Genomic DNA, 13,038 nt, shown 5'->3' on the forward strand with positions numbered 1-13,038 from the left:
ATGTCATCATGATTAAATAATTAATTTAGCAGATGTACCTTTAAATGTATATTATGAGCATATCCGTATAACCTATAAAAAAGGTAATAAAATGGTAATAAGAGGTCTTGTTTAGTTTTGTGTGATGATGAAGTGTTGTGATGTATGTTGTCATGATAGCACAAAGGAATCTCATATAGTAGGCAAATTACAAAGTGTCTGTGCTCAGAGTGACCTGTAACAAAGGAATAGCCTACTGGCATGATGTTTTCTTTTCTCAAGGAACCTATCCTGTATTTTACAAACACCCCTGTTCTTATATCCTCCTATGGCTCAATGTGGCTCAAAACCAGGAATTTAGACAGGATAGTATATCCCATTATACAAAATAAAGACACATTTATTCACTTATAATATAACTTATTCACATATATTCATTTTGTTTTATTAATTATACATTGACAAGGAAACAAAACATTAAAATATTAACAATTATGAGAGGTGGTTATTTGCCAGTGGCTGTAAAAAAGGGCAACATTTCTTCAGCTGAATGGACTAGCAGCTTGTACAGTATTGGATTGGACAGTCACACAGCATATATAAAAAAAATGATATCAAACTGACAAAAGTAAAATCTGTGATGTTTATAATTAAATGAACCACTTTACAAAATTCTCCTTAAAAGCACAATTGGAGCTGAAGAGCATAAATAAAGCTCATTTCTTTTCAGAGAGGATACATTTACATACTGCAGGTAGGCTATATCAATTATTATTATAAATTATCCACTGTCCTATTTCATATGGGACTCCCCAGAATTATGTTCTTCCATGTCTATAAAATCTATGCAAATGTAAATTAACAGCCAGCAGAAATTTTGTAAACATTAGACAGTAGTGAAATTCACCTGCTTTACATTCAGAATATTAAGATTCACAACACAATTATTTCAAGATTCATTTCAAACACCTGAATATGGTTATGATTGTTCCAGGTGTGTAGCCCAAGTTTAAGGCAAAACCAATATCATTAAATTAATTTACACACTATTAAGGATTTTCTTTTCAGTGAAGACAATATGGCACTTTTACTAGACCCCAACAATCACAGAATGAATGATGTTTGATATCAATTTGTTTTACAATAAAATGTGTAAAACATAAATAAGGGTAGATTGTTATTATACGGTATGCAGCTTATGTGAACGGTGTACCCCCAACTGGAAAAGGCCTGCATCTTAGAGATGGCACCATGACTAAACTGTGCATTATATGAGAATGACAGTGATAGATACTACTTATAGCCATGTAAAGTCCCTAAATCTGTAGAGTGAATCATAATTGATCTGATCTATTAGTGAATCGAGCTCCCACAAACTAATGAAACACAGAGAAACTGTGCATGGACAAAACATTTTCACAATGTTTAGGAAGAAATTAAACATGCACATGGATTCATAAATACCATGTACAGTCCGAAATATATAGTATAGAAAAACTTAGCTGCTTGTGTCAACAAAGAGAATTAAATAACTCAGTACAAATAACAGTTATCCCATTGCCACATACAGCAGTATGTGGGAGAAGTAAGCTTAATATCATAGGGCCACTAGTACAAATCCAGAGAGACGCTGGGATATACAGGAAGGAATGTGGGGGTGAAGGAGACATGCTGTCTCATCCCACTATTGAGGGATGAGTCATCCCTCAATTAATAGTGCACCAGTTAAAATTACAAAGTGGCAGTACAAAGGCTGTGGATTAAGGGGTGCATAGTGGTCAACTTGACATATTTAATAAGCGTTCAAAATGCCCATACTGTAGCCCGCTACAACAGTCAGTCAATATATTTTATCTTAATTTGAGAACTTTCTATACTTCCTTTTTTTGCATGTGACTTTGACAGCAAAATCACAGTCAAAGTTAGGCTTTGGTGAGTGGTTAAGCCTGATTTATACTTCGTCGTATGACGGTGTCCCGCACCACAAATAGCCCACAAGGCTCTACAAACTTACAACACAATGCGGATGGTTCAACGTCTTGTGCACTTGTAGATCAGCTATTTTCGGCACAGGACACTGTCGTACAACAGAGTATAAATTAGGCATTTGTTTATAGTGCTGGTGTCCCTCTAAAATTGGCTTCAATTTGCTCTAGTGTTTTGCCTTTGGTTTCTGGGACAAAGAAGATGGTAAAGACTACATTAAGAGCACACATCCCAGAAAACAGCCAGAAGGTCCCAGCGCTGGTTATGAGGTCCTAGAAGATATGAAGAAATGAAGGTAGAAACATGGTTTGTGCATTTTGATCTATGACATTTGACCTTTCAAGGACTTTACAACAATATTTCATGACCCAAGATTCCATAGAAATAGGGCAAGGGCTGGATTTAAGTGCAATATATTGTGTGGTATCTCAGATATGATTTCATTCTCTTAGATGTGTATATCCAGATGTGCGAAGAAGAATGATATTTCAGGATATTGGCACAGAATATGGGGAATCATTTTGATTATCACGAATACACTTTTGAAAGTAATTACCGATATGATAATCGATATATTGTGCATCTCTAAAATGTGATGTTGAGTATTCACACTAATGACAAGTGACTTCATGACATTCTTCTGCATATTGGAGAACGGCTGTTTAGGGCGTATATTTTATGAATTGTATACTAATTTGGTCCCTACTCCTTGGGGTGTTTTTTTGTCACTGATATTTTCATCAATCTCTCCAGGACAGATTCAGAGCTGCGCTACTGAATCTGTCGGCAGAGGCATACATTGTTGTTAGTGGGTATGAAAACATAGGCGCCCACTGGAAGAGGAGGCCTGAGGGCGGACCAAACAAGCCAACATCCTGTTATCCACATTCTATTGGGCGGCTCCCCCAGAGGCAAATTAAAATGGAAACATACGTGAAATTTGTCCTCTACATTTTATCAATCCTAGGAGCAGTGAGCAGTCATTGATGTGATTTGCTAGGGCGTTAGGGCCCCCCTCTCCAACTGCTCCGTGAGCGGTCTGCGCATTAGTCCGACATCCCGTTAGTCCGACATACGTGGCGGTTATGGTTATTAATGTCGGAATAACGAGCCGTCGGACTATGGGTTTCTTGTCTTGCTGAATTTGACAAATTGCATTCAGCTACACAATTCACAATTCCAAGAATATGACTGACACTTTGATAAGATGGCTCACAGTTTGTTTGGACAAGAATCAAATGCATTACATTTTATAAATTTTGTTTCAAATGATCATCCTGCTGAGTACTACTTACCATCAGGTCTTTGAATGTTTTGGTGATGATGAAAGCAGTGCCCCAGTTGGCGAGGACACAGGCTGCACTGGCAAAGCCCCTCACTTTGGTGGGGAAAATCTCAGACATCACCAGCCATGGAATGGGACCCCAACCCAGGGCAAAAGCTAAAGAGTGAAGTGAATTTAAAAGGTGTCAATATTTTTGGGGCATTGTGATCGGAGGACATAATAGATTCATTACTATTCTTTCATTTTGGATCTGTCTGAGAATCATAAGACCCGAGTTGTACTTGGTTCCGGACCGGGAGCTGAAAATAGCCCATCTAAAAAAGCCATAAATTTTGCAGTGACAATAACAGTCACTTCAACATGGATGTTTGTGGCATAGTGAGAACTTTAAAGACACTTAAAGACGTCATTTTAGTTACTCATTACACAAAGATCCATAAAATAACAAGATATACAGTCAAAGTGTGACCAATATTGTTTAGACCGATGCTAGGTTCTTGGTTTATGATCCTAGATTACTGAGGCACTACACTGTCTCTCTGCATTTGACTCTTGTGATTACCTTGCCCTTACCTTGCCCCTTGTGTACATGTTCTAGTGTGGTGAGGGAATACCTTATTTGTCCAAATGGACATACCGGTAGCTACATACTGTATATTACGCACGCACGCACGCACGCACGCACGCACGCACGCACGCACGCACGCACGCACACACTGCACAGTGCACACACAGCATGAGCTGTGACTGGTCTACTTTTGCGAGGACAGCACTTAGACAAACCCTAGTATGGCTTGGCCTTCAGCCACACTGTAAAAAGACAGCAGAACGATTCCAGAACATTTCCAATGTCAGCTCTGGTTCTTCAGGTTTGCTACCTGGAATAGTACTGAAAATGCCCATGTGACAACCACATGGGTGCTTGGCAAAACCTGAGTTGTCATGTGCTGCAGTGATTGTATACGTTATAGGACACGACTAGGATGTTTTCCAAGTTTATCTGAGGTCATGTTTTCCTACAAGATTTGTCACTCTTCACATTGGTGTACATATTGAGCAGGATAGGTTGTGAATACCCCCTACCCCTACCCTGGTAGTGTAGGGTGTCCCATTCACAGTGAGACAGTTCACAGTTGGAGATTCTGACTTTCAATTGTACATACATTTTGTTTTGATTGTATTGTTCCACTTTTTGCTTTGGCAATGTAAACGTAAGTTTTCTCATGCCAATGAAGCCTTTTGAATTGAATTGAATTGAATTGAAATTGAGACAATTTTCTCAAATTCCTATTTGAGAAAAATAGGAATTTCACAACAATAATTCTGCAAATAATAAATAATGAATGAATGAATGAATGAATGAATGGTTTATTTTTGGTCTTTGTCTAAATAAAATCAAATAAATCAAAGAGATTAAGTATTTGTAAGTGAGAGACTGAGAGACCCCTGTTATTGAACAAACACTATAGCAAGCAAGCAAGGATTATAGAGCTTTAACTTTTTCATAAAACTTTTATTTTAACCAAAAAATATAACTCACACTAACTTGAATAAATAGCTCACCTGTGATGAAGACACCCATACTAGCAAGGGCCAGCCAGGCAAAGTCAGGGTGAGGGTTCAGGTCTGCCGACACTAGGGTGGGTAATGAGCCATTGCCCGGTTGACCACTTGTGAGGTGGAAATAAACTCCAAACACTGCTGTGCTGATGGTCATACCAACTCCTTGGTTAAGAGAGTGAACAAAAAACATACGTATTAATATTAATACAAGGTACAAATAGAAAAATACATCAACAAACAATGAACTACAGTATAATAATGGAGATATTTGCAGTGTTGGCTCTATTACGGTTTACAAGTTGTTATGCATGGTCTCAGCAAAATTCAGAAAACAGTGGGAAACTAAGACATAATGCTACTCCTATAGCTCTGTTTCACATTTTATTGACGAGTCTCTATGTACAGTATGGTCATTGGTTAGTAGTCTTAAGTTGTGTACTTTGTGGAAAATATATCATTTTTAACACATTTCTCAACCCTACATTAATGTAGCAGTCACACATAAACACCTGATATGAGTAGAAGGACTTTCCTCCCAGCCTTGTCCATGATTACAGCTGCTACTGCTGTAAATATGACCTGTATCAATGCCACTATCACTGAAGCAAAGTCACTGTCCTGAAAAATAAACAATGGAAATTTACACATTTTTAGTTTTTCTGATCATATCCCGGACCCTACAATCAAACATGATATCTAATTGACTCAAGCTAGACACCACTGAAGCTCCCTTACCTTAAAATTAGCGTCTTCAAATATGGTTTCAGCATAGAACATGATGGCATTGATCCCAGTCCACTGCTGGAAGAGCATCATCATTACGCCAATAAATAAAGGCTTGTAGACGCCTGGGTCCTTCAGGTCAGCCAGCGAAAGACTAGAGCCCTGAGGTTGACAGAGGCGAGACAACAATCATCCAACTACTTTTCATTCAGAGGTTTGATGTAAGAACTAAATAATCTTTAGAGCAACTTTAACTTAAAAATGTGTCAACTGATTAAAGATGCCCAGATAAGACTCATAATATCATATCAAAGTGTTAAATGTTATCATATATCTAAGTGTTTGTACCCATGACACAATTATCCATACTCTCAATCATGGTATAACGTCTGTCTTTGTTTGGTCTTTGACCTAAATCACATTTGACCTCAAACATAATGTTGGTTTGAGCATACATAATTTAAGCTTTTGATTTGATAAAAATAATAAATTGCAAAGATGTGACTCTACACAACAAGTTAAATCCCCAAAACAGCAATTGTTTTCACTGCTAATGTTACACTGTCGTCTCCCCTGTGCACTGATCCCTCCTGTGGGAAAATTATGTTCTCTGGGGGATTTCCTCGCGTTTTCTGATATTACACACAAATACACAAGTTAGTTACAATGTGCATTGTACAGAAATGCAAGTGCTTTAATAATACATGTCTTTATCCATGTCTTCAGGAACTAAAGCAAAAACAAATATCATGAGAATTACAAATCATCTTTTGTCAGGCCAAGTCCTGATCTGTGATTCGTGAAAGGAGTCCTCCACATTAGCATTGTGTAAGTATGTTTAGGTATTATCATTCTAAACCTATATTCCTGCTGTACATACAGCAAAGCAGCTGAAGAAATTGCAGATTGAGGTTTGAACCTTTGCTTTCATGAAATATCCGAGACCATTAGGGCTTTTATGAACGATGCTTCTGAACATGTATTCTATTTCTATTACTCTTTAATATTATAAAATTTACTAAAATCAGTTGTGACGACTGAGAACTTGCATGCATGTGTCTTACAAGCTGACAGGTCAGCCAAATTACATCCAATCACCTGCTCATCGCAAGCATCCTCGATGCGGGCGCACTCCCACTCAACAGGGGTGTCCGAGCCTCGCAGGAAGCGCAGTGCCTCCTCGGCCTCCCGCCTCTTACCCTGGGAAAGGAGGAACCTGGGTGTCTCAGGCATGAAACACATGAGGAACAGCATCAGTGTTGGGGGAATGGAGCTGCAGATAGCCAACCAGCGCCAGTCCAGGAATAACCCTGTAAAAGTGGTCAGACATGGGTTAGAAAAACCCCATCAGTAACCAGCTGTAGTACCCTGCAGCATGTGTGGACATATAAAATGTACTTGCTATAATATGGTAATACAATGATTATTATGCATGTCATGTTGTTGTTTTCAGATATTCTGATTTCATCCTGTTGCTGTAAAGCATTTTGTTTTGAAAAGTGCAATACAAATAAAATATATTAGAATTATTATAATACTACATTGAAGTCATGGCATACAACAATTATAGAGTATTGGGTTTTTTGTGGGGGTTTTTTTGCAGTTTTTCATTTCACATTCTAGTTTTTCACATTTACTATTTTGTCTGCTAAGTCATGCCTGAAAATTACAAATTTGTTTTCATTCAACTTACTAAATCAAACTCTGGTTAAAAGATATTGCACAGAGAGGGCATCAGAAGGTCTGACACAACAATCTAGTGTCTAGACCACATAATCTGGAAAGTATCAATTCTCCCCACACCAAAGCATCTTCTAGAGCAAACAAGACAGCCCACCTAGCTTGATATAATAGACTCTATTGAGCCATTTAATGGACAAACATGTGTGGCATGCCGCTAACAAGATTAGGAATAGCCACTGAGAAACGTATCGGTTAGGAGGGAGGAATTTTGAACACGGCCTAAGATGATGATATCACATGATTGTCACTGTTCGGCTTTGTTTTACCTGGACGTTTGACTAACACCTTTTAACCCATTTTGGACTGAAGCCGATTCTAAAAAGCCTTCTAAATCCTGACCTAAGTTTTCCGAAAAACTTCAAATATTTTGTCATTTTTGAATACTGTACATACTGTACAGAATCCCCAGAATGGGTTAACAAAGCCTCGAATCATACATTTGTAATACCTCCCAAGACAAATTTCCCCAAGCATTTTGTATCTATAACATAAAATAAAGTGTTGTCACTTGACAGAAATATAGCTTAATGCTACACAGAATAAACACATTAAAGCTTTTAAATTGTGATGCTATGGTTTGTAGTATGTAGCACATGATTGCTCTTGTAAGAGCTATATATAGGTTATATACAACAGCTCCCCAGATGATTTACAAGTTATAAAACTCCGGGTGAAATATAGTAATGTCAGTTTTGGTGCCATCTTTGAGGAACAAATGCCTCTATAGAATAACTTAGTTATTGTTAATTATATGTTAGATGCAGAAATGTAGATATTATGACATTCATGAGTCACAAAGTATTTCTTCTGAACAGATGTCATGAATCTGTAGCTTAATATCAGATTAAAAAAACATTGGGTGTCAAAACAAAACTCACAGCTAGTACATACCTACGAGATATGCTCCCATGATGCCTAACACCACCATGACCTGAACACAGGAGCCCATTGTACCACGAACTCGCTCATGTGCCATCTCCGAAATATACAGCTGCCCAAGGAGGAAATTAGATAACATCACCATTAGCTTAAAAAAATAAAAAGAATACAATCATTTCACGTGCAAAAATCTAAGGTCATGACTTCTGAAACAGTATACCCATGTTCTTCAAGTTCCAAATAAGGGAATTTGTACCTAATACGCTATAGTCTACCACTCTACTGTAATGACTAAGTAAATGCAAACCTTTTAACATTATACCTAGACTGAACAATAACATTATGTAATGTGTCTGGAAGTACAATAGGGCCATAGGACAACAACATGTAGCCCTGTATTTCCTGTACTTCTGGTTAGACACTTTTCTGCAGTGGTTCTTCTCCAATATTTATCTCCTCCTGAGCTCAAGATAAAACTGGGAACAATGTTACTTTATAAGTGAATTTAAGTAATCCCTGCTTGGACTCTGGTTGTTTGATTGATTGATTGATTGAATACCTAAAAGATTGCAACACAGTGGTATGATGATGCGGTATGATGCACATTGCACAATGCATTGTGGGCAATCTGGGTATCATGGTGCTGGTTCAGGAGCCACTACCAAAACATTACATTATTATTAATAATAAATGGTTAATGACACTGGAGGTGGAGTGTAGATCAGCCACCATGACTGTCTTTGTATTTCCTGGACGAAAGTAAAAAGTTTACTCACTGGAACTACAAGCGAGGTAACTCCACTTGCCAGGCCAGTGAGGGCCCTACCGAGGTACAGCATCCATACATTCTGTGCTGCAATAATGACAGTGAAACCAAACACAAACGGCAGAGCGCAGAACATGAGACTCAGCTTCCTGCCAATCTTGTCCACCATCCAGCCTCCCAGAAGACCTCCGATAGCTGCACCTATAGTCACAATGGACTGAAAAGCACAAACAAAATCAGAACCGTCATGTACAGTAAAGTGCACTGGTCGAATGTCGAATGGCACTGGACGGAAGAAGGCTGAAGGTAACAGCTAATTAGTTGTTGAGATGTTATAAGTTAACATCTCAACAAAGTACATACTGTCACACGTGCTACTGTTGCAAAAGCATTTCACTTCCTCTTCAAATATGACGAGTACAAAACAAAGACTGCAGACTACGTATACATTTACATCAACCTACAAAAATCTGTCAATACATCCATTCTTTTAACATGTGACAGACTGAGGTATGAAACCACATCATAAAGCTAAATATAAGCTCTAAAATACCAGCACAGTTCATGAGTCATGTGTGTCTATGCTGTCATACCCCAAACCATGATGCCTGGTCAGCATCTAGCCGTAACCGTGGGTCTGTGTCCATGCTCTTTAGTTCAGGGATGGCAGGGGAGCTGTAGCCCAAAACGAAGCCAAAACTCATAGGACCAAGGACGGCTACAAATGTGGCCAGGTACATCTTTCCATTCTTCACCCTGCTGTTAAAAACAATAATATGGGAAAAATATAAACACAGGATAAAAGGTTAAATGTGTGTAAAGGTGTTAAACCCCAAACTTGTGGGTAGGCTACATAAGGAGTGGGCTATTTTAGGTTGGCAAGAGAATTACCACCCACCTAAAAGCATTTTTTAACCCTTTTCATGCATCAAAATGATATTTAGATTAGATGATATTACATTCACATATTCACCACGTTCCTTATACCAAGGATCAAGCGTGAAAGGAGAACTACTAAAAACAACAATGTTGACTAAAAAAGCAGTTCAATCTTTAAATAAAGAATAGAGACAGACATGATATATATATGGTTGTGTCAAGTTAATTGTGCCAAACACCTGGAATACTGGATACAAAATGGGACTGCTATACAACATCAGTAAAGACTTTAAAGTCTTTACTGTAGCCTATAGCCCTAGTAGCCCCAGGTTAGGTCTACTTACTCAAGGTATGCATCCTGCTCCGACCTCACTCCAGTGGGCGACTCGTCATCTGCATCCTCTTCATCAAGCAGTCGTCTTCTTTCGTTTTGGATATCCATATTGAACCCCTTTGTTCACTGCCACTCATAAATCATAAATAAATAGATCTCAAATAGATCATCGGTAATGAATGATGATCTGACTGGCTGGACTGGAATGAACCAGCAGCTGCAGCAGCAGCTGCACGATCACTGACACGGTTATAGCCGTGTTACAGCACGGTTATACCAAATACACGTACAACTATGCAGTACATGCATTTTAACTAAAATCCCATAAATATTTAACGGCTATAATAATTGTTGGAATCATTTCCGTCTCGGCCACTGCATGCGAATGTACTCCTCCAATTGACTAGGGTCACGAAACCTGCAGTAATAAACCCACAATAACATGCGTGGTCAACATTTAGGTCAGCTGATGATAAGGGGCATGCGTGCTATTTCCTGCCCCTGCCTACCTTAGTTTCAAAATAAAAGTATACGTTCAGTCCTATTTCAGTCACGGTTCAGAAAAATAAAAGTATTGAAGACTCGTTTCCTTGGTTACGTCAAGATTTTCTCAACACAGAAAGTTTCTTGTGAGCAGAACAGAGAGAAAGAATGCCAGTTAATGCATGTAACCCCCCCCCCCCACAATGGATTCTTCTCTAAAGAAGAAGGACCAGCAGGTACAACTAGTTTGCATGATAATGAGACTGAGAGTAGGCAGGCCGGCCTATGTATAAAACAAAAGGAAAAATAATAGTTAAATCAGGTAGGCCTATTATGTAGGCCTACCTCTACAAAAACAAAGCATTAAATATCATTACTCAGATATTGTATATTGTATTTGTCTCCATGACAATTTCGTATCTATTTGTAAGTAAACTAGGGCTAGGCCAGCTATTCTATAACCTAGGTTATAGAATATAGCCTATAGCTATTTTCTACTATCTGCCACTATAACAGATTATAAAGAAGTAGGCTTAATATGCATTTTAATGATGAATATCTACAAATCAGGTTGACGACAGCCTGTTCCCCACTGCTGTATCAGAGCAGGATTTGGAAGAGGCCAGGTATAAAAGTGTTCAGCTAAAACAACTTTTTGGACCGAGCAAGCTGACCACACCTGGGCACAACTATTCTGACTGCAGACCAGACCTACAGGCGGATTTCATTATAAGGAACAAGGCTTTTGAGCAGTGAGCTTCATTAATAATTTCCATTACTGTTGTTGTTGGTCACTCACAAACAAGGTAGTCTATCTGTAAAATAATAGGCCTATTCTTTCAGATTTTTCTCATTGACAATTTATTTTAAAGGGATTCAACAGGTTGGTTAAGGGAGCACTTCAATGCTTTTTAACCTTATCTTCATAATTGGTCCAATGGTTACCATTTCTGTCTGTGTCTCACTCTCATCGGTGGGCTGTGGACAGTTCAGAAACCTGCCTACCAATGACATCATCTGGGGATTCCAATAATGGAAACTACATCCTTTCTCTTCCTGGAAATTTAGCATGGAATAATATAAGCCAGTGATGACCAAATGACCAAACTTGCTGTTTACTAATTATGTAAAATGGTAGGCAAGTTTCTGAACTGACCACAGCCCTCCCCTTATAGACAGTGAGTACAGTAAACAGAAATTGTGCCATCTCATAATGAGCATTAGTGAGGACCACTTTTATATGAAGATAGGTTGAAAAGTTCAACCAAGAACTCATGTGGGGTTGTCGACTTTGCAGTTATTCAAAGGGAGAAGAGGCAATGAGACAATTCCAGTTTGAGAAGGCTGTAATCTGCTACTCCAAAGCCATGACTCTACAGCCAAATCAGGTATTGTTTGTACGGTTCTGTAGCAGATACACCTGACTGTTTCCATTGACAATAGACATAACCAACTAACTCCAAGTTGAGCTTCATACTTGGATGCTCATGACTCATACAGGAATAATGAAGAGGTTATTGGGCCTAAATAGGTACATGGATCTTTTTCATTTTTATTGCATACCGCCGGTAATCTACCCTCACCCCAACCTCAAAACGTTGCTACCTTTTATAGTTCTGGTGCACATTGCAATGACAACATTAGTGGTTCTCAAAGAGGGGTCCAGGAACCTTCATCGTTCCTCGAGGGGTACCAAATGTATGCTTACAAGTCGGTAACTCTGCAAGTGTACAAATGGAACCAAATTAACCCATAAGGGTCCATTTGGTTCTACACTCTCAGAGTTACAGAGGTACTTGAAATAAAAAGGTTCGAGAACTGCTTTAGGATAACGCTGTTGCTATTGTCCTGCATTGTAGAGCCAGTTCTATGTGCGACAGGCAGAGGCATATCTACAGCTGTGTGACTTCCAGTCGGCAGCAGCTGGTTACAAGCATGCCAGCGTCCTGGAGCCTGGGGACTTCCACATTCGCATGGCCTTTATCTATTACTTACAGGTCAGTCTGCTTGGATATTTCTTAACTCCTCTCCTTCAAACATCTAATTCTCTGTTGCAATTCTGAATTGTATTGTATTTTATGTGTATTCTATTCTATTATCCAGAGCATCCATGACTGCAAGAACAGAATAAGATTAGATTAATACGATTATAGATTAATAAAACTGCTTAGCTTCAGTCAGCTAATCAGGCTAGAATAAGATTAGACCTTTATTTATCCCTGCAGGGATACATTCAGGTATCATAACAGTGGTTTCTGCCAGGTTGAAAGACAGGAGTAAAGTAAATGTGAAATAAAATAAACATGATACATTTACACCCCTTGACCAGCAACATTATGAGGAAACAAGAGCAAGGATTGAAGGGTGCATGGAAGCCACAGTGGCTAATGCTCTTCTATGGAGTTAATTTAGTGTCTT

General features: G+C 38.7%; 2 protein-coding genes across 2 annotated transcripts in view; one reads left to right on the plus strand and one right to left on the minus strand.

Moving 5' to 3' along the window:
- Nucleotides 1–470: 470 nt before the first annotated feature.
- On the minus strand, nucleotides 471–10,553 carry slc2a8 (solute carrier family 2 member 8). The gene is made up of 10 exons (XM_079515705.1): nucleotides 10,148–10,553; nucleotides 9,518–9,683; nucleotides 8,935–9,141; nucleotides 8,171–8,270; nucleotides 6,635–6,846; nucleotides 5,549–5,698; nucleotides 5,323–5,431; nucleotides 4,814–4,975; nucleotides 3,261–3,406; nucleotides 471–2,237 (listed from the first exon to the last, which is right to left on the minus strand). Exons 1-10 carry the CDS (start codon nucleotides 10,243–10,245, stop codon nucleotides 2,091–2,093), a joined length of 1,497 nt encoding a protein of 498 aa, XP_079371831.1. The 5' UTR covers nucleotides 10,246–10,553; the 3' UTR covers nucleotides 471–2,090.
- A 270-nt stretch (nucleotides 10,554–10,823) lies between these two features.
- LOC306934405 (tetratricopeptide repeat protein 16-like) overlaps nucleotides 10,824–13,038 on the plus strand; it is a gene marked incomplete at both ends in the record, with an annotated part of 7,174 nt that continues 4,959 nt past the window's right edge. The window contains 4 exons of the mRNA XM_079516974.1: nucleotides 10,824–10,856; nucleotides 11,191–11,372; nucleotides 11,918–12,008; nucleotides 12,480–12,617. Coding sequence (XP_079373100.1) covers nucleotides 10,824–10,856; nucleotides 11,191–11,372; nucleotides 11,918–12,008; nucleotides 12,480–12,617 — 444 coding nt within the window. The remainder of the gene's footprint in view (nucleotides 10,857–11,190; nucleotides 11,373–11,917; nucleotides 12,009–12,479; nucleotides 12,618–13,038) is intronic.

Source organism: Electrona antarctica, assembly GCF_951216825.1.
Source record: "Electrona antarctica genome assembly, chromosome: 12".
NCBI lineage: Eukaryota > Metazoa > Chordata > Actinopteri > Myctophiformes > Myctophidae > Electrona > Electrona antarctica.

Bases quoted from the DNA above. Each gene is read 5' to 3' on its own strand.
- slc2a8 (XM_079515705.1), bottom strand. From the start codon at position 10,245: ATGGATATCCAAAACGAAAGAAGACGACTGCTTGATGAAGAGGATGCA. The intron at 8,271-8,934 runs GTGAGTAAACTT...CTCCTTGGGCAG, and splicing joins TTACCTCGCTTGTAGTTCCA to CTGTATATTTCGGAGATGGC. The intron at 6,847-8,170 runs GTATGTACTAGC...CCACTTTTACAG, and splicing joins CATGGGAGCATATCTCGTAG to GGTTATTCCTGGACTGGCGC.